General features: G+C 38.6%; 1 protein-coding gene across 1 annotated transcript in view; it reads left to right on the top strand.

Annotated features, from left to right (window-relative positions):
• The window catches only part of ITPR2 (inositol 1,4,5-trisphosphate receptor type 2), a gene marked incomplete at its 5' end in the record, with an annotated part of 269,840 nt that overhangs the window by 167,832 nt on the left and 79,409 nt on the right, over positions 1–22,599 (top strand). The window contains 4 exons of the mRNA XM_084290744.1: positions 18,101–18,209; positions 19,276–19,463; positions 20,822–21,005; positions 21,641–21,897. Coding sequence (XP_084146870.1) covers positions 18,101–18,209; positions 19,276–19,463; positions 20,822–21,005; positions 21,641–21,897 — 738 coding nt within the window. The remainder of the gene's footprint in view (positions 1–18,100; positions 18,210–19,275; positions 19,464–20,821; positions 21,006–21,640; positions 21,898–22,599) is intronic.

Genomic DNA, 22,599 nt, shown 5'->3' with positions numbered 1-22,599 from the left:
TTAATTAAGAACCTGATCCATAGCTCTTAGATTTAACTATGGGATGTGTCTGCTTACAGTTTGCAGTGCTGCCCTGCAGGAGGGATCCATAGGCTGGATCAACTCATTATCTAATTTCCCTAACAGCATTGTGCAATTACCCTTTCTGGTTCTGTTTTGTTTCATGTTTTCTGAGGTTTCTGTCTGTAATGTTGTATGGCTGCACCCCCAGACTCCCAGTTCAGATTTGATGTTAAAATCAAGCAGTCGTTTGCTGTTTATATATATATATTATATATATACTTTTTTTTTTTCCCCTGCATAAGATATTAGATTAGGTTATGGGTTGAAGCTTCCACATTTTGTTTTTAAAAGAGGCCAATACCTTTGTGTAAGTGCTATGAGGCTGATATCTGAGAAGCATAAGCGTCATAGCAAGTCACTGGAGCTGACAGATTTCAAAGAGCTGTAGCTGGTTGTGTAAGACACTAGCGATGGTTTGATGTAATGCTGTTTCCAGACAGTGTGGGGATTGCATGTGCCAGTGCTGTGTGTTGCCAGACAGAAACCACAGCAATTCACCCTCAACATAATTACCACCTACAGCAAAGCTAGCAGCTTTTAAATGAGGAGGAGTGGGATTCTTTCTCTAGGAAAACACCAAGGAGTTTAAGTCTTTCTGTAAATCAACCTAATCCTTTCATTAGAAGGGCAAAGAATAGCAACAAATCTCAGCCAACAGCACATAATGAAATATTTTTAAATACTCTCTTTGATGTTAAACTGTAGCACTGGCAGAATCCAGAAAATCAGATGGCACTTCTTAGAACTCATACAGCGGTGTTACGCGATGGTTTTAGAGGTGCAGCACAGACTCTTTTACAGGCAAAGCTTTCATTTGCATTTTTAGGTACCTTGCTTTCCTTCTATCTTGATGCTAGGATTAATATTACTATAATTATAGCCGTAGTCACCTACAGGCTGCTTTTGGTTGGTTGTTTACTCAAAATAGACAGGAACATTGTTAGAGGGGAAAATACCAAATTGAAAATGTTACTTTTAAATTCCTCGCTTCCTTTTCTTACCTACTTTACTAATTCCTCTCTTTAATATATTAACTGAGGTTGCTTGTGGTTTTGTTTTTTTTTTTTTTGTATCCTTCATGGAGTGTAACCATGCAAAAACAGACATGCAGGATTAGATTGTCGAGCTGTGCTGGTGGGAGCAGCAGATCAGGGAATTGTGAAGTGCTAACCTTGGCACCTGATCCAAGTCCCATTGTAGCAAATGAAACGATTTCTATTGATATGAGAGTCATGATAGGATCCCTCTGGCCACACTCTCCTATTATCCTTGCTGCTAGCACTGTCTGTTCAGTGTTCACTGGGGGCTGGTGACTGGATTCCCCTCCTTTGTGTTAAGTGAGCAGTGTAAAAAGCATCACTCACAACCAACTAGGACATTTTTACTGCTGCTCACCAAGAAACCGGTCATCTTTTTTGGTGTAGAGGTTTCCTAGTAATTGCTTCTCACTGTTACAAAACGAAGGTAGTTGTAGTACAAATGTGGATGGGGAAAGCAAAACCAACGGTTATGTTTGTTAATAGCTCTGTGTAGGGACCTAAGCACCTACCCAGCTATCAGGTAATCCAAGTGGGCTGATGGTGCTGTGCTACTTTCAAATCTGCCTACTTAGCTTGCAGGTAGAATCAGTTACTTTAGCATTTATATGATCTGTATTACTCTTTCTTATAATTACCGACACACAGAAAGACTGATATTAAAAAAAAAAAAAAAGTGTTTTCTTGTGGTGCAGATCTAGGGTATCAGTCATTTTGATGAAGAGTTTAGTTTCGTTTGTGAGCCTTTTGCATTTGCACAGTACATGCCTCTGAGGCTGAAAGATCATTCTGTCCTAGCATAACCTTAGGGTGCCTTCAGTGCAAAATATAGCGTTACAATACAGAAACACACTGGCTGCCAAATACTTTGGACAAAGTGTGGAAGGAGTCCACTTTGCCCTGCTAGAGGGGACTGTAAGAAGTGGGAGGGTGGGAGGAATGCATGTCATTTGATTATGAAACATTCTAGCTGTGCACATCTGCACAAATGAATCTTCTGAGCTGAACGTACCTGACAGGCACACCTGTCTGAATATGAGATCAGCTCAAACTTCTCTGTGTACTTCTTAGCTTTTAACTAGCAGCCACTCTGACATGTTGTCTTTTAGCAGCCATGCCTTATGAAAGGGTTTGGCTATTAGTTTTGCAATAATTACATCTGTAATCTTGTTGAGAAGCATCTTAATTAGTGATGTAAGTACCAACTATAAGAACTGTGTTCAATCCATGTGAGCTCTCAGCTGTGAAATAGTTCGTATTACCATAAGTCTCCTTGAGATGGATTTTTCATCCCCTGAAACATTACACTGGCCTCACCTGTGCCTGAACTGTTTTTGTGTACAATTCAATACCAAAAGCAGGAGAAAGTTTCTCAGATGGTTTCCTGTGAATCTTTGCTCTAGGTGAGGGAGGAAACAGGTGCACTCACTGTCTGGAAAAGGGCTGGCTGGTTGATCAATAGATCAGATAGTTGTGTGGGCAGGGGTGAATATCCTTTGCTACTCTTAGGCATAGAGGTAAGATGATGATTTTCTTTCTCTATTGAGTTGCTGCCTGCTAGGTGGAGTGGTATTTAGGCCAAGAGGTGGGCTTGCAGTGGTGAAGCCATGCTTGTCCAGCTAAGATACCCGTGGCATTGCTTGACTCCCAAAGGCAGTCAGGAGGCATGCAGCCTGCTGCCCAACAGGAACATTTAGCATCTTCCCACAAAGACCCAGTGATCTGTGAAGGATGTGGGAACACAGTGTAACATTCAATGTGAAATAGCTGTCCTTTACTGTTGTCAGCGTGTGTGATACCATAAACCCTATGGCAGGTGTTTAGAGTAACATGCTCCCAGAGAAAGCCTTTTCTAATCAATAATCAAGTTATTTTAACTATGGCTGCCTTTACTTATGCCTGCATTGTGTTGGCTCCAACGTGGAGCCCTAATCTGGGTAAAACTTGAGGCAGGAGGACAGTGTTCTCGGACAAGGCACCTACCTGCACTTCCCTTCATCATCAGTGCAAACTCAGTGCTCGTATATGCAGGTAAGTGCCTGCATGGCATCCCTCAGGAATCAGGCCAGCAAGATCTGGCAATTCCTCCCAGCCCTGCTTTTTTCTTTTAAGTTACAATATAAAATTTATACTTGTGTGTTAATAAACAGATCATAATGGTTATCTCAGAATTCATTGTCATTTTGCAGAGCTCTTACGAGGCCAGTAGCCTAATGCTGCAAAGTTGTTTGTAATGTTTAGCTTCTGCACCTAAAGCAGTGAGGTAGCCATGGTAACTGTCTCGCCTATACACAGTACCCGGTCTGCCATCTCACATAGGTCAGAGCACGCACCTTCCCGGATACTGACTCAATTTACTGTTTCTTAAACATCAGGTACTTCTAAAGAGAGACTGGCTCAGCTTTTTTTTTTTTTTTTTTTAATAGAATTTCATATTTAATTAGCAGTTTGAGCCTCTGCATTCTGCTGTAGAGGGCAATACAAAAAGCCTTTACCAATAAAAATAATTCTGTTGCCCACACCTATTCAGATTAAACCTGTCTCACACTGAAAATGTTAAGGGCTTCATAGCAAGGAAATTCCAAATTGTTTCTACTTTGTACTTCACCACTGAAGAATCATCATAATATAGAGTTTAAGACAGCACCTCTTCATCAAGGTCTTCCGTCATATACTCAGTGTACTCTGTTTCCTTTGATTTCCATTGAGTGAATGTGCTCCAGAATTAGACTCCAAAGACTCTTTCCTTCCCCATCTTCTCGTTGATTTGCAAAATATATATTCATTGAAGAATCTTTGTAAGGTGCTTGTTCACTGACGATTTATTCCTGTTCTAATCTATAATGTATGTTTACTTTTGTCAGAGGTACTTACCTGCATATACCAAAGCATGAGCAAAATTCTAGGTAAAACTGAATGAAATGCTTGGAACTTCTTTTCACCTGCCACCTTGAGCTTGTCATGTCCTTTTTTGACATCGTTTTGCTTTATCTTGGTCTGTTCTGTCAGTTCCAATGTTTTTGCTATAATGAATCATCAAGTGTGCTTCTTTTTGTTATTTGAACTTAGTGATTTGAATGTGAAAGCTGAAGAACAAGTCCAGCTAATAGCCAGATGCTTCTTTCTCAAATACTCACTTGCCCTTTTCCAATCCCCTGCAGAGCTGTTTTATGAAACAAGATGGCATGATTACCAGTTACTGAGGGGAAGAAGCTACACATCAAGTGTCACATGTGTGGTATTATAACATGACATTGGTATAGCCAGTGGGCAGGGAGGAAAAAGGCAAATTCAGAGGGGACAAGAAGGAAGAAAAAAGATGGAAGACAGCAAAACAGGAGAGACAAAATCCAGACCCTCTCCCAGTCTTGTACATTGTGCCTTCTGCACCATATAAATCTGTCAGGCTTTTGGCTGAGTCTTGGCAGCTCTGGGTGCCACAGTTTGAATACTAATAATTCTTCCTACATATGGTTAATTTTAGGTCAGAAAATGACATTAGGTGTGTAGGCAGAGGCATCTGCCTAAGTGACATTCGATCCTTAGCAGCCAAAAAGACATTTCATGAAAAAGTGGAGTCACAGGGAGATAGAAAGGCGCTTAATATGTATAGGAAACCAATTTATGTAACAAAGTCATTGCAAATTTGTAATTAATCAAAGGGACTAAATAATGGTGACATTCTGGGCAGTGTTATTTAGGGCTAAATAAGGGATCTGGTGTTCATAGGCTGTCATCAGTACTGAGATGTCTGATAATCTGGCTGTCTCTGCCATGCAAAGGCATTCTTTAGTGTCTAAGAAGATGAAGTATTTTGGACGTTGTTACTACAAGAGCAGAAAAATGAGCTGTGGGTGGTAGAAGGACAAATCTGAAGAGTTACCTGGCTGAGCAAATGAACATGGGTACCCAGGTCAACTCCTGTACAACGTCTCACCGAAGAGAGGAGCCTAGAGCTTCTCTCTAAGAAGCTGCCTTTTGTTCAAAAGCTGAAGTGGCTTCTACCTGTCGTCATTTTTGTATAAAGCAGTATTATGTTCCTAAGCAAAGATGAAGACTGAGAGATGAAATGCAGACATTTTACGTGTGAGGATTTCATCGTTAATGTACTCTATTGAATGGCAATTCTTTTTTTTTTTTTTTTTTCTCCTGTACAATGTAGAGTTTCAGACAGTGTTTTGGGTCACTGTAACGTTCTGCTCTGGGTGTCTCCTCATTGGAGATTTAATAAAAACAGTTCTTCTCTTGAATCTACAGTGCACTGCACTAGTTCTTGGATCCAGTACAAATAGACTTGTTATACTTCATGTTCTCTTTTAAACACATGAGGATTGCCAAAGAAGATCAGACCAGGGGATTAGAGTTCTGTCTCTCTGTGTGGCCATCACCAGATGCCTCAGAAGAAGGTCTAAGAATCCCCACTGTAGGCAGAATTGAAGTTTTCTATTCTTCCTGAAGTCTTGGGATAGTCCTTAACAGTAAGATCATAAATCTGTGGCCCCTAAAGCATGAGATTTTGTCTTCTTTCCCATAGTTGTTTTTTTTTAACATTTCTATTGTAATTGGTTTTGCTTGTTGTCTGTAGAAATGCCCACATTCTCCTTGAGTCTTGCTGAATTCTTGGTCTCGGTGACTTCCCATGGTAATGAGTTCTGCCATCTAATTATGTGTGGGTTAAAAGTATTTCTTTATCACTTTTTCATTGACCATCTCTGGATGCCGCTGAAGGCCCCATCCTGTGTGAGAGAGGCAACAGGAATTCCTGACCTCTTGCCTCCTTACCACTCATACTTTGCTGTACTATCACATCTTTTCATCTCTTTTCCAATGTGAGCAATCTCAATCTTTAATATGACAGATATATCTGTGCTCCCAGCACTTCTCTGAGCCTGCTGGAAGATAGCAACCTGCTGTAGACACAGAACTTCAGATAAAGCTATACATACCATTGACCTAATTTAAGGCACTAATTTTGTTTATACTGTTTCCCACCCCATTCAAACTTTATTGAGGTCTTCACAGAGATATACTAATTAAGTGCACCAGCAATACTGCATTCAGGATAGAGGGTTTTGTTTTGTTTTACTAATAATCAGAAAACTGAAATCACAGAAATCACTAAACTGTGAATTATGTAGCCCCTAAGATTGCTGGTGAATTTTGTTTTGTAATTAATTTGAAACACTAATTTGTTGATAGGCACGTATAGTCTAATTTCTAGACATTGGAACGGTTAAGTTCGTCTTGGTTTTCATAATGCCATTGAGTTCTAATGTTGGGATGTTGCATGCCATTTGTCAGAGAGATGTCATTAGTGAGGATATCAGCACTCTTGAAACACAGTAGAAAAAACTGCAAACAGTTACAGGACCTCCAGAGCAGGTTTTCTCCAGGCTCATCTTCAATGTATGGTTTACTTAACAGCTCTAAAGAAGCATATGACTTTCTATTTCCATAGCTACCTGCTGTGCATGTAGGAACGTTCCAGTATTAATATATTTCTCCTTGGAAGCAATAGAAATTTAGGCACTATAATGGCAAGACCTTCATAATAAATGTATACTAAAATATATTATGATGAAACAGCTACTGCACATGTGCAGCAGTCTTATCTCTGTCATAAATAACTCAGCAATTTTAACAAATATTAAATATAAAGGGGCAATTTAATATTATGGGTGAACGGCTTGCGTATTTAATTTTATATAAACATGAATCTGTCTTTTAGTAGTGGGAATGTAAAAAGCTGAGACGGTCTCATGAAAATGTGTCTCTTTGTCTTCTCTAACTTTGAACAGCTGATTTAATTTTGAGCAAATTTGGTCATGTTTTTCAACCAGTTCTAGAGGTGCTTGAATGTGTCTTTTTTTCTGTTCAAACTAGAAGAGAACTTTTTCCCTGATCTTGTGAAACTTAGCATTTAGAAATTGCTGTTGCTCCTAAAATAAAAAGACAGCTAAGAAGCTATTGAAATCTATCATGACAGCTAATACACCTCTGAAAGTTATTAAAACCAAAATGTTACTCTGTTAACAATGTTTCAGTTTCATTCAGCAGCTTTGGCTAATAGAAATGGTTTATGAAACTTCTGCTGCAGTGTTATGCAAAGTCAGAATTATTTCCATAGCACTCTTCAAAGGATGCTATTAGGTCTATTTGTTTGAACTGATGAAATCTTAGACTCCAAGAGTAGAAAGGCTAATATTGGCCTCTAATTTAAAAGGGAAGATTGAGAACTGCTTTGAAAGAGTTTTTCCTAGTAAAAGATGCCTTCAAAAATCAGAACATTTGTCCTTTGGAAGGGAAGTTCTATTAAAGAACTTTAGATATGCCAAGAAAGACCAATTCCAGCATCCAGTCACTGCAGTTTTGTGAATCCACAGGTAAAAGCACAAGTATACCCTGATTGCCCCTGTACAGGTGCTTAATATGTTAATAGCATTAATGGGAGTTGAAGTACGTTAGGCTAGCATAGTGTCTGAATCAAGAAGGGCAAATCAGTCTTTGTTCCTGGAGAATAAACTTGCCAAATGCTTTTTTCCGGCCTCCCAAGGATTTCAGTGTTGAGGTCATCATAGAGTCCAATTCTTCCACGTGGAAGCACAGCCTTTGCCAGAACAGCAACAGAGCTCAGATCTTAAAGAAGTTCATTTTACTTGTGAGATTGCCATTTCTAATACTTTCTGAAGGGGTCTTTCCCTTCTGGGCTGGCCTTATTTCATAATTCTGGATCATCATTAATTCATAGTTACTTGGGCTCCTTTGCTGACAGTGGATACACAGATTTGCTGAGCCGCTGCATGAGGAAGAAGAGATGTGGTGCGTTACTATAGCTAAGTGTCAGTGACTGTGTTCTTGCTGAGAGTTAGAAGTAAGGATCTGAGCTCCTCCTAGCACACAGAATCAACAAATCTGCTGAAGAAGGTTGCTTAATATTTACCTGATATTTACCTCTTCTGGCAATTGAAGTCATGAGTCAGGCTCCTAAAAATGAAACTACTTTGGTTTGGTTTCTTAATGATCAAAAACACAACAGCATATTGTGTTTTTTTGTTTGTTTGTTTGTTTGTTTGTTTGTTTGTTTTTGGTTTTTGTTCTTTTAGTCCTCTGTTTTTTGCCACACAGATTTCACATTTTCATGTACTTTTCCTGGAACCTGGAGCACCCAAAATCTTAGTGTGTCTGTGTGTTTAGTTTTTGTTTGTTTGTTTGTTTTTTATGCTAAACAGAATTTTCATACAAGCACACAATTCTAGGTGTTGAAGTTAAAGTGCCAGCCATCATGAAAAGGATAATACAATTGGAGAATTAACAATTAAAGAAAATTCCCGATTAAGGTTACTGGAAAATTGTTCCAACTACTAAGGTGTTGTGGTTTTTTTTATTCTTTTAAACCAGAGAACATTGAATTAATTAAAATATTTTCAAATCATCCCTGTCAAGATGGATAGCTAATAAAGACCAAGGGCTAGATTTGTATTGTGTCTAACTTAGCTTTACTTTTTTGTTTGTCTGAAATACCTCCTGTTTTTTGAGAGAGAGTACCATCAGGGCAGTAGCTGGCTTTGCTTGAGGTGGGAATTGTTCTCTTCAGCATAAAAATGGAGGAAGATATTTTGTTTTCTTTGCCATGCTGTGCAGTATAGAGCAAAGGGAGAATCTGCCTATCATTGCAAATAGCACTTAGGCCATCTCATAATGTATCTTGACCCCATCCAGGCTATTCTTTTGAGTTAATGTGTGCTCATTTTCCAGCAAGGTGGATGCTAAGGCTGTGTTTCCATATACCGTTGATAACATTGGCTGTTTAAATATTGCTGCTGTCCTGAACTGCCCCAAGGTAGACTTCCTTTAGCTGCTTCAGTTTTGCTTCTTGGATAAGAGCTGCCTAAATCTGCTTTGTCCAGCTGTTTTCCTTTGCAGTGGCTTCGGTCTGTGCCAAACTGTAGTATTGCAAACTCCCTTGGCCCGCCTTTGTATGTTGGCCTTTCAAGAAGTTAAAGTCATTTCAGATCTTTCCTGTTACACTGTTTAAGGCCTAGTTTTGTACAGTCTTTAGGCACCTAAAAATGCAAGTGTACTTAGAGGCAGACATGCATGCACACGCTCACTTGGATTTCTCCTTAATGCCTAAAGTTCAAGAAAACAGCACTTCTAGGGATCTATATAGCTAAGGTTGATGATCACTGTCAAAAGCGCAGCTGTAAATTGTACGAGAGATTCTGGCAATTACATGTACTGGGTGTTGTAGTATTCAGGCAGGAATGAGTGGCCTTGGAGGAAAAATGGTTGTTTTTGGTAAGGTCTTGGGATTGTTTTGAGACAAGACACCCATCTCATGATTATTTTTGTAGAATCATAGACTATCCCGAGTTGGAAGGGACCCACAAGGATCATGAAGTCCAACTCCTGGCTCCACACAGGACCACCCAAAACCAGACCCCATGTCTGAGTGCATTGTCCAAATGCTTCTTGAACTCCAGCAGGCTCAGTGCCGTGACCACTGCCCTGGGGAACCTATCCCAGTGCCTGACCACCCTCTGGGTGCAGAACCTTTCCCTAACCCCCAGCCTGACCCTCCCCTGTCCCAACTCCATGCCGTTCCCTTGGGTCCTGTCGCTGTCCCCAGGGAGCAGAGCTCAGCGCCTGCCCCTCCACTCCCCTCGTGAAGGAGCTGCAGGCCGCCATGAGGCCTCTCCTCAGCCTGCTCTGCTCTGGGCTGAACAAACCAAGGGACCTCAAGTGCTCCTCATACGTCTTGCCCTCTACACCCTTCACCACATTTGTCACCCTCCTTTGGACACTAATAGTTTTATGGCCTTATATAGTGGTGTCCAAAGTTGTACACAGTACTTGAGGTGAGACTGCACCAGTGCAGAGGAGAGCAGGAGATTTTTTAAGGTAGTAAATGCTGAGAATTGGTTCCTTTTAATATTAATTATTATTAATAATAATAAAAAAGTTACATACGGAGCAGCTCTTGCAAAGTGAATAGGATTAACTGGGAGCATTTGTGTATATCCAAGAAGGTGATACTTGTCAATGGCATATCCACAATAAAACCCCAAACCAGAAGGTAGTCATTTGGTGTTTAATGGATCAAAAACTAATAGCAAGTCCACTGAAAGCATTCAAGAGGCCTGGTAATCTGAATTAAAAAATAATCCTGATAACCTGTTTTAGCAAATGTGTAGATAGCATACCTAATTCAAATAGGATAGGCAGTATGTCTGCAATGCACGCCTTATCTAGTAAATCAGGTATCTGTAGTGCTTTGTCTTTGTAGTTCAACACAATAGCAACACAGTGAAACAAAATAACGTAATGAAAGTACTTTTTGGCCACTTTTATTATTTTTCTCTAGCTACCTATTTCAAATTGCTCTTAAAACATCAAAGCACCATAGTATTCATAAGTATGCATCTGGAAATTAAGTGTCTGTGTTTGTAAATAGTTACATTAGGACACTTAGGGGTAAATTTTCCTTGGAGAGCATGGAGAGTTCAGAAATCCTGTTAACAAATAATAGGTGCATAACTCCCTGTGCATCACTTTGAAAGTTTGCCCTCTGCAAGAGTTAGATAATTTTAGTCTTTGAAAATTATGCTTTTCAGATTTGGTCTTTTTCTGCAGTACATTATTGATGCTACAGTCATTAATGCTTCTGAATAATCACGGTCAAATCTTACATCGCTTTCTTTCAGTGGTGGAGAACTTGGTTTATTGTATGCCTCAATGCTTTGTCTTGTACAAGACAACGTTGCAAAGGAAAAAATACATACGTGCAAAAACTATCAGTTTTGCACATTATGACCACAGATGGAAACCATGTAACCAAATGAGCAACAGAAAAAGTGAGAGATATTAACAGAAATACTTGGCTATAACAAAGACTTGTTCCATGTTTATAAACGTTATGACTGTATTTAGAGATTGTATATTTGGACAACAAAATAAACATTTGACAGTTAATATTTTATGGCCCAGTAGAAAAATCTTACACAAAATTAAACTGAATTTTAAAAAAATCTAAATCAGAATGTGCCAATGCTGAGGTTTTCACTAATCCAAACTGTTTTCATCTACTGCTGTATTCATAGTGGAGACACTTTTTAGAGATACTGCCAAAAAAATAATCTTTCTTTTAATATGCCATTTTCCTGAGCTTCTTCAGGTTGCAAAATTGGACAGTTACCAGGCAAAAAATGGTTTTCCTGCAATGTATCCAGTATTCTTTTCACTATCCATGTTTAAAATAGACTGGCAATAGCATTTGTTTTGCAATATTCTGGCACTTCAGCTTCCAGCTTTATGGTGGAACCTGGAATTGCAAAGGACAACTGAAAGATGGAAAAAAAAAACAACTACTTTTTTAAACCACTGTAGCGTGGTTTAGAGAAAGGTCATACTTGTGGTTCTTCTTTTTATCTGACCCTGTCAATGTATCTCTGCACTAGTTACAACCCTGGGTTTATCAGTTAGCATTTGTGATGTAGGCAAGTTGTATTAAGACAAGTGGGATTAATACCAGATTTGTGTAGTATTGAACAATGGCACATTTAAAATGTGGGGCGTCTCTGCCTAATGAGAGACAGCTGAGAGGTGTGGGTGGCCAGTTCTGCTCTCCTAGGAGAACTGTGTCATGAAGTCTGGCACATTTTTTTCCCCCTTTTGTAAAGTTGTATAACAACTTTTGCCAGGCAAAGTACGTGTCTATTCCTTCTCCTACTGAAGTTGCTGGCAAAGCTCCCATTGATTTTAGTGGAAGCAAAGCTGGACACCAGCTGGACCTAACCTCATTTTTTAAAGTGCTTTTTCCTAAGAGTGAATAAATGCCCCAGTGTACAAGTAACTCTTCTCTTGGGTGTCATATTTTATTGGTGAAAATATATCAGTTTCAACTATCAGTTGGCTGTTGTAAGATATTGCTATAAAAGATCAAAACTAGGAAAATGCTCACTCTGTGTAAAAACAAACAAACAACGCCCAAAGCAAACAACCTTCCCAATCCCATAAGCCCCCTGGAAGTTCCTGGCATCATGAAGACAGCATATTTCTACTTTGAGGTTATAGGAGGAGTTCAGACTGCAAGGTTCTGTTCTAAGCACATGCTTGTGTAACACTGTGCACATGGTAGCTGTATGCCCGTTGATCCGTTTTGGAGCTGAGAAGATGTCTATGTCATCTTCCTCATCCTTCCCCTTACTGTATTTCATTGCCAAAGGAAATAAAGGAACAAAGTAGTATAAAAATGGGCAAAAAACAACAAAAAATCATCCCACAGCAGACACTCAGATCAAGCAAAACAGAAATTTCATTTATAAATGATGAGAAGAAACATGTAGGTGGTTTTTTTAAACAATCTTCATAGAAAGTCAGGCTTCAAACCTCATCTATATTTACTACAGGAAAAGGTGGCATGTTATCTTCATAGATTATGTGAATGACATATTTTTTGTCACCCAGCTTGTTCTCCTAATGTAGACCACAAGATCTTCAAATAGTCTCTGTCTGGGAACCCACCCAGTCATGATTTAGTAACTGTGAGCAATAGAGACTCTATCACACCTCTTCATAAGATGTTCCAATAGCTAAATGCATTTACTCTTGCAGGAAGGAGGATGGGGGGGATTGGGGGATGGGGAGGACGGACAATAGTAACCCACGAATGGAAAAAATCAGCCCTTTCTACCTCTTTACTAGCTTCTCACCATTGCATCTTACACCTTTATCTTGTAGGCTGAAGTCATCCATTATCAGATTTCTCATGCAGATAGTCAGAAACAGAGTTCATGTAGTTCATATATAGACTGATAAGCTCAGTAGATTGAAAGCCTTGAATTTCTGATGAGAAGGCATGTATTGTTTTCTAATCTCTCTTGTAGAGCTTCTCCAAACCTAATCCAATTTGTCAGCATTCTTCTTTTGATGCAGAATTCCTACAGTAACATGCCTCTGCATGTAGAGAAGTAAGGTAGTTTCACAAATCCTTCTCAATAGCTCTGGTTGTAATTGCCAGAATCATGTGATTTTGGGAGATATCATTCTGCTGATTTTTGTCCAAAGACTTCAGTTCTTCCTTAGAGTCATATCCTCCTAGAGAAGAGTCTTGTATTTTATGATGCTCTTTATTCTATTGTCACTATATTTGTAACTAGACATAAAAAGATCTGGACATTGTGAGACTCACATTGTTTACTTCTACTCAGTTTAATGAATGATGCCTAAACTGTTTATCAGTGACCTGACCTCATCCGAGTTTTCTTTTTGTGTCCTTTGAAAAAGCTTTTAAGGATTATATTCTATATTCTCCCATTTGATTCAAAAATAAAAATCAAGCAGACAATAAATATTTTCTGAGTTGCCCATTACAAGTCACAGAATCACAGAATCACAGAATTTCTAGGTTGGAAGAGACCTCAAGATCATCGAGTCCAACCTCTGACCTAACGCTAACAGTCCCCACTAAACCATATCCCTAAGCTCTACATCTAAACGTCTTTTGAAGACTTCCAGGGATGGTGACTCCACCACTTCCCTGGGCAGCCTGTTCCAATGCCTCACAACCCTTTCAGTGAAGAAGTTCTTCCTAACATCTAACCTAAAACTCCCCTGGCTCAACTTAAGTCTGTGCACTAGTTTATGTTTTCTTGCTTTAAGTTGCAAATTGAATTCTGTCATAGCTGTTAATGCATTTAGTACGTATCATTGTGGGGCTATAGCACTGTAATTTTTCAATAAAAAAATTGGCCTTACAGGATTGTGTCACACCAGCACTTTATCAGACGTCACCAGAGTGATATTTTCACCATGAGCAAAAACACAGAAGATAATCAACAGAAGTTGGAAAAGGTCTATTTCTCTTAAACTCATAGTGAGACAATTATTATGACATGATATTATAACTACTGCTGATTTATAGTACCTTGCTTTAATTATGTGTTAATGGAGCTCAAAATCATCCATTCTTTGTTTTGCCCAGAATTGATACCAAACTCACAGTTTATATTTTATCTAGGTCATCCTGATTGCATTTTCTAAGAGTGTCATGGCACACTAGATTTCTCTTAGTTCTCTGTGATTTTGTTTCTGTTCCTCTGTAATTTTTGTTCAGCTCCTCTGTAATATTTGGCTACAAGTTATTGAAATCTGAAGATTTAATGTGCCTAACATTCATGCATCCACCTGGATTAATACAGGAATATAGTCACATCATCCACTGTGTAAGAGAAATATTTGTTGGACATGACTGCCTTTTCTGTGTTGTCACTGATTTGAACATTTCCACCTCATTATTTTAATGTAAGTGAAAACCAGAAGAGATCCCCAGACCTATAGACCAGACCTATAGACCATAGATCTCCCCAGACCTATAGAGATCACAGACTATAACGTATCATTCAAATTCCTTATGCAGCCTGCAAGTTGTATGAGGCAAGACAAATAATTCTGGCACAGTTATACAGGGGACTGTATAAAGTTTAAAGACCAACTAGTATAATGAAATATGGACTGAGAAAAACGTAACTTGTTTGTGTCTACATGTTCCTATTGGAGTAATTTTTCCCTATTGGAAACTTTTGTTTGTCAATCCCTAGCTATTTTAAACTGCAACAATAACCAGTTGTTGCTTTCTTGCGTCCTCAGTCTTTATCCTAGCTTTTGTTAGAGACAATGCCATGGTATTCATGTGTAACAATAAGACTGTTATGTTTCATTGTGTTTTTTTTTTTCAGGGCTATACAATGTTCTAGCTATTATAGAAGAATTGCAGTCAGCTGAGTAATGTTTACATACCATTTCCATACCCTAATAAGAGGTATAAAGAAAAGTTTATTGTAGCCAGCAGGGGAGAGATTCAGCTTGGAAGACCAGGACTTCTGTTGTGTGAAGAAACATAGTCAAGGGAAGGCAGCACTGTGCTGCCTAGTGTGCTTTTATTTTTGACCTCTGCTTCAGTAATGTGAGTGTCAGTAATGGTTGCTGCAAACTGCTTATTCATACTACTGTTGCACTCATTTGCTTTCGGGCAATGTTAATTTTGTGGGTGTACTAAGTTAGGAAATTGTTTACAAGGACATCAGCGACATGGCTGTCTTGCTTGCCCTGGTAGCAGTTTGTCTCATCCACCTGATGGGGCAGTTCTTTACTGTGTTTTTTGCCATTCCCATAGAAGCATACCCAGGCACCCACACCAGCAGTATCAGCACATGTTCTGTGAGCAGGGTCTTTTCAGCATTTTCTAGCATGGTGCCTCACGCCATCATGCACTGGGGGTGACTCGCATTTCTGATACATTGTGTAAGCATTTGTGCATTCCTCACCTCCAGTACATGTTGCTGGGCTGCAGAAAAACTGTTTCCGCTCTTTGTAGCGGCAGCTAAATTTCACAAGAAACTTAATGACTTGGGGAAGTCGCATGGCTGCCCAAGGTCATCACAAGGGAGCTTGCAAATGTGGGGCTGAGACTGAGGGTGCATTTCTGACACAACTGTCAGGCAAAGCAGAGGTTCCATTCCTGCTTTTCAAGCACAATGCCCTTGACTTTTGACGGGCTTCTGAGAACTGAAAGTGTTGTCTGGATTCACGGGAGGTTGAGAGAGAGACAAAGGGAGGGAGAGAGAGCAGGAATCCTTATAATGAAGACTTGTTCCTTGGAGCAAGAAATGAAGTTCATGCCTTAGTTTGGGTACAATCAGGGCAAGATTCCTCATTCCATAGCCAGCTGGAGAAATGTATTCTTATTACTGCTCCTCCTGTTGTCTTTGAAGGTAGCAAGGCAGGAAAAAAGATCTGAGATATGCCAAATGTCCAAATGTTACTTTTTACCGGGCAAAAAGACCCAAGCACTATATCATTCAGGTTATTAGTCAAATGCTATTTCATGGTCTTTAACATTCTTCCTGATAAAATAAAGGCTGTTTTGATTGAACAATAAAACTTGTGACCATGGGTGTTATTTTTAACACTATATAGATGGTTTTTGGTGTTTCTTCCCATGACCGTACTGTGGCTGTTTATATAATTTACCATGGTGCTCTGTTAGTCAACAATAAACTGCATAGACTGCTGGTTTAGGATGTTGACTCAAGCTTAGTGGTTAAGCCAATGGTATGGCAAATACCAGCCTTTCTTATTAAAAGCATGTCTCAATGCAGTGCCTATTTCTGGGTCCTGGTCCAGTGTTATGAAGAGTTTCTCCTCTTTGATCCTATTTGTATGACACGGTTTCATGATTCTGTGATATATACACCTGAGAGAGTTTGAAAAGACTTTATCCCTGTTCTTAGTCCATGTTTCTCACTTCTTCAGTAATATGTTTGGCTTCTTTATGAGATGTGGGAGGTTCACTTTCCTGTAAGACACTGAAGTTAGGTCACGACTAGGGACAGGATGTTGAGCAGAAGGTGGCACACTTAGAAATCTTGAAATTTCTTATGAGCTACCCTAGTGTATTTTGCCCATGCATGCAGGGTTAAACCCCATTGCAAACTAGGCTGGGAAAGAATCTGTCTCCATGTGTGGTCCTCAGAGATTTCTGGTTCTTGGTCTTCCTCTGTAATGTAGACCACAGCTGGCTTAAGCTTACCTGAAAAATTCACCTAATAAATTCCTTGGCACTGCAGATGTGTAGGTGATGCTTTTATTTTTCTTGCAGCTATTGTGTTTATGGCTTTTGATTTTTTTAATATGGGTCTTGCCATTTTCTTGGCTGATCGAGAGAACTTTGTATAGACTATTATCAAATGAAAACATCAGAATGTGAGAACTAGGAAAGAATGTTTTGCATTGTCAACCTACATATACAGAATATTGCATTCTGACACCTGTTTGAGGTGGACAAGCCCATTGTTTTTGAGGTACGTGAAGCAATGAAACCATGAAGTGGCATGTGCCTGCCTTTGGAAATACTGCTAAGTTGACAGAGATGTGTGTGGATAGTGCTTTCTGAGGTATCTCTGGGACTTACTTCCCCGCTGCTTGGTTCCTGGTGCCTGTGGTGATAATGGTGGTGAATTAATTGAAAAGTTGATGGTCACACTAACATGCAGGTGCTGATGAGCTGGTAAATACTGAGAATGCTTCTGGTGCACATATTTTTAAGACCTGTTTTTCATTAAAGACAGTAGGTGAGTAAATGTAAGGAAGAAGTAGTCTCATTTTTCTGCTAACTGTTGAAATGAATGATTTTTCTCCTTCTGTGGTAATCATCAGAGGCCTTGCCCATACTTTTTTTAAAATAAAATCTTAGGTTGTGCATACACCTACAGTTATTGTCACCTGATGACTCTATAAAGCTGAGTGTTGACTGCAGGTGTTCCCAGGAGACCAAAGGCAAAATGAAAATGCCAAGTAGTTGGTACCCCCACTCTTAATTCAGTGTGTCTTGTGTTGCAGAACATATGCAAAATGAAAGAGAAGTTCTTCAGAGAGCTGCATGCAAATATTAACTGGTTGTGGTTTTGGAAGTAAAGGAACAAGGAGATACAGAGAATGCTTTTTAAGCTCTTCTATCAAATGTCATATCTCTGTTTTAATATTTCATGTGATGTGGCTTCTTTCAGATGATCAGATGGATTATATGAGATCAGAGAAAAGGGAGTGATACTATTCAGATACAGAAAACAGAAAGTACTGCCATGGCAGGGGAGAGCACAGACTACAGAGCATTAGTTCTTTGTAAAATGTGTTTCAAAATCTACATATTCCAGATATCCAGTAAAAAATATTGAGGTAGAAGTATTTGATTTATAATCAATAAGTTTAAAATAGACTTCAAAGAAAGCTTTTACAACAGTATCTTAGAATTCTTGCAATGAAATTTGTTAGATAAGACCATTAGATGCTTGTTTTCTGGACAACTTTACCATTTGTATGCTTAAAAATTATAAAGGAAAGACTTAATAAATTATGTATCAATGTTAAACAGCTTGCTTTTCAAACAAAAGAAACTGGCCACTACTGTAGTTTCTTCTGCTATTTTTATCGTTCTCTTACAGGGCAACAATTTAAGGAAAATACTCCTATACCGCTACTTCAAAGGAGAATATGGAAGTGGTGTGAATGGGCCTCTGTCTGCCAGCTACAGCAAAACTGCACAAGTGGGAGGTAAATCAACACACATCATTTAAGAGAAACAAAACTAGCAGCACCATTTCTCCTAAAAGGCACATTGGAAGTGCTCCAGGGATTTAGCTAGTAAATAAATCAAACAAGTCTGTAACCAGTTAGAAGAGAGGTAGTATCAGACTTTTCCTGTTTTTAAGTTGCATGCACCTGTCTCAGATGGCTGATGAGCATTTGGCAGCACTGAAGTAGGAACTAACCCACCCCCCAATCAATCATTCAATTCAATTCCAATTGGTAACACCATTTGCTAGTAAATTCACATCCAGGAAAACAGCGAAGCATGCAACATTTGTACAAATATACTGCTGTTTCTGGAAATGAAACAACTTTTTGAAATTCCAGATCCTTTATTAATACATGAAAAAATAAGAAGAAAAAAAAAAAGTGAAGTGAAAAAAAAAATGTTGTTACTACTTTGTTTAAAACAGTACCATATTTTTACTGATGTAGTTGACGCAGTTACATTTGTTTAAATGCGTGTATAGCAGGAAAGATAATCTGTAATAATAAAAGATGGTTAATTTAATGAGTTAATACAAAATCCCTCAAAATCACACCTTACAGAACATCATGATGTTGCTGGTCTAGGAATTAGACTGACAAAAACATTTAGCTAGAAGGTCATACTGATAACTAGAGTGAATTTACTGGTATGCAATCCTTGTACATATTGGACCTGTGACTGAAAAACAGATTTAAAAGTGTTTTTAGACCACTGATCATACAAATTTTTGTGTATGCAACAGTGGAATTAAAAAGGGGGATTCTGTGGACAAAGCAGTGTTGTTTCCAACTTTATTTCAGATTTTATTGTCTGAATATTAGAACAGCGGTTTGGGGTTTTGTTTTATTCCTTATTCTTGGAGCTGAACACTGTACTTTCACGCAAAAATCTTGTTTGTATCAAGGGGAATTTTGTCCCAAACAGAATTTCAAGATTAAATGGATTACATTGCTACTGTATGCGTAAGGCGATTTTTACTAATAGATTTGTTTCCACATATACACATGAAACAAACATAGTATTTATTTGTCTGATTTGCAGGTGGATTTGCAGGACAAGACTCAGATAAGTCTGGCGTATCCATGTTTGATATTCAGTGCCTTCTGGATAAAGAAGGTGCATCAGAACTAGTCATAGATGTCATAGTAAACACCAAAAATGACAGAATTTTCTCAGAAGGCATTTTGCTTGGTATTGCATTGCTTGAAGGTGGAAACACACAAACACAGGTACTTGTTTCATTTACTTATTCACATGTTGCTTTGTAGTCTGGAGACAAATAAAAAGAACATTCTTGCAGTGAGTTCTGTAGGAATTTTATCCCTATAAAATGTATTCCTAAAATGCAGATGTAAATAAGCCCTGTTATTATACAGTATCTCATAGTGTAGACTCTTCAATAGAAGAAAGCATTTTTCAACTGTCCTTTTCTAGGGAGTACAGTGCTTCTTTTAATCAGGTCTTTACCGTATGAGCATTATATATCCAGATATTTCAAGGTTCATATTGTAAATTTAATAATTACAATACTCCAATACTTTCATGTTTAAAATAGCAAAAAAAAATTAAAAAAAAAAATCTGGAAACATTTGAGGCATTTTTTCAAAATCTCCAGAGAGAAAAATTGGCCATTTGGCCAATTGGTCTATGGAATATTCCATTCCATAGGAAATACCAGTTTTAAACTATGGATTCTAGTTTTTGTGAATATCACTCTTACACAACTTTAGCCAAATAAGATGACTGTTTATTCTTATTCTATCTATGATCAGCAGCGATACCATAAGAGAGGAGAGATGGCATAAATCTCTCCCTGCATTTCCACATATCTCATCATTGCCTGTGAAGGGAACCTAAGTAACCAACTTATACCTCATTTCAAGACTATGAAAGTTAAATGAGAGGAATCCCATCCTATATCTCTATTCTGTAAAAAAAGACAGTGCAATCTGTCACCCTTACAGAGAGTCCAGAAAGTGTTAAAGAAGTGAGATGTTGTTGCAGCTTTCTGAAATGAATTGTTAGGGAATTGTAAAAGGACTTAACTTGTGAGACAGAGGTTTGTAAACTGCTGGAAACGGTACTCAGCCTGCTTGACAGTAATACTAAGGGATGGGACTTAAAAACCTAAAATATTAATTCCAGTTCTGTGACTGTGAAGAACTAAGAATGTGTACAGGCTTAGTAAGCTGTAACATTACATGTAAATGTAGATGTTTCATGGTTCCCCTTGTAGTTACATAATACAAAATACTTTCACTATTATGTATAAATGGAATATTGTAACTCCGGAATGCCTGGAGAAATGGAGACTGTCACGAAGTAATTTAATTTCAGTGTAATATTGTGACATTTGAAAGATTGCAAATAATACTGTTCACCATTTTAGCTAAATGTAAAAATATTATGATCAATATTCGTTACCAGCCCTGTGTATCACTTTGTGAAAGAACTAGTTATGCAGTGGCCACCATTTTTTCTGTGTAAGTGAAGTAATGATTCATTATATGTTTCACAAAAGTAGAGTTTTGTTTTTTATTTCTTAGAAGAAGGATAGCTTGAGTGTCTTTTTTTTTTTTTTCTTCAGTATTCAACTTACCAGCAACTGAAGGAGCAAAAAAAGTCAGAAAAATTCTTTAAAGTCCTGTATGACCGCATGAAAGCTGCTCAGCAAGAGATACGATCAACAGTGACAGTGAACACTATTGATTTGGGGAGCAAAAAGAAAGATGATGATAGTGACCTAACCGTATCTGTTCCCAAAAAGAGAGGTAAGGAGGCACCCATGTAAAAGAGGGAAGAGGGTAGTGCATTACATCCAAGCTGCATGTATTGCACCACTGATAATATCTTGCATTGATCAAGACGATTTAACAGTAATCATTACTAATTTGGCTCATTTGCGTATTTTTCTCTAAATTGCAGCCCATATCTTAAAGTGGTTACATGGAATTATCATTGATGAAGTCAGTGAAACGATGACGATTTACACCAGTAGAAGATATAGACCCAAATTTTTAGAGAAGCAGAAGTAGAGGCTGCTGCTAATGGGGCTATTTCACAAGAGCAAGCACAGGAACTGATTTCTCACCCTGTGGTCTTTCCATTGTTCTCATCATTTATTGTATATGGAAGAGAAATAGTAGGGCTTTTTGTTTTAATGTTCTACTTAATTCTTGTTTGTGGTTTCTTTGGAACATGCTATCCCTGCATGAATGTTGCTTTGATATTCTTTGTAAGTTGCCTAGAGGTCTTCAAAAAGTTAGGCACCAAAAAAGAAAAAGTTGCATTCATTATTACTGTTTTTTCTTCTTCTTCTTCTTTTTTTTTTTTTTTTTTTTTTTCCCCGTTTAATAAAACAAGGGAAAACAGCTTCAAAAATTAACGAAAACTATCTTCTTTTCAGTGAAGGATTCAACACTGCATCTGAAAGAGGGTATGAAAGGTCAGCTAACAGAAGCATCTTCTGCAACATCCAAGGCTTACTCTGTATATAGAAGAGAAATGGACCCAGAAATAGATCTTATGGGCTCAGGAACAGATGCTGCAAATGCAGAAGAGAAGTCCACAGAAGAAGCAATAATGAGTCCTGCTATTGCAATCATGCAGCCAATACTGAGATTTCTTCAGCTGCTGTGTGAGAACCACAACCGAGAGCTCCAGGTAAAGTGTTTCTGAGCAGAGTTGCAAAAGAAGTATTGCAGGAGCTGGAACTTCATGAAGGAAGTAGAACGTGCCTGTGCCTGGCTTCTATTACAGAATAAGGGTGTCTAAAATATTATTTTGGCCTAAGGGATAAAATAACCCTTTTCAAGAACTGTCTGCATGTTCAGTTTAAGCGTATGTTTATGCCCTCAGAGTGGCTTGGGGACCTTAACATAGCCACATGGAATTGAGAAGTTTCAAAAAGTTCCTGTTAATATGGTTTCTTTGCACAAATGGTGGGTCACTTACCACAGGCTTGAAGATTCCAGGAAGTTTCTGGACAAAGTTTGGGTACTGCTCTTTACCCTAGATATTATGATTAAAGGCTGCAAAATGCAACATGAGTCCCTGCTATCAGTTCCTCTGGTAAAAATTACTGTCCCCTTAGCAACTTTTGCAAAATGAATTTTCTCTAAATATGCCTCAGTGTACTGTCCAGTAGCCTCCCTGAAAGTAATGCTGGGGATGCCTTGAACTAAACTACTGTTCTTCACTGACACTGCTATGGAGCAGTCTGAATGCGCTGCTCTACCTGCCCAGCTATGGGGCAAGAACTTCCCAAACAAAGGATCATGATAAACAGATGGTTGGGGTCAGGCATGCAGGATGTCTGTAAGACAGGTGTTTGCAGATGTTTGCAAAGTTCATGTTTCTAAGTCC

The sequence above is a fragment of the Netta rufina genome (assembly GCF_964035555.1).
Source record: "Netta rufina genome assembly, chromosome: 1".
NCBI lineage: Eukaryota > Metazoa > Chordata > Aves > Anseriformes > Anatidae > Netta > Netta rufina.
Note: the sequence above shows the minus strand (reverse complement) of the source record. Positions and strands in the feature narration are given on the sequence as shown.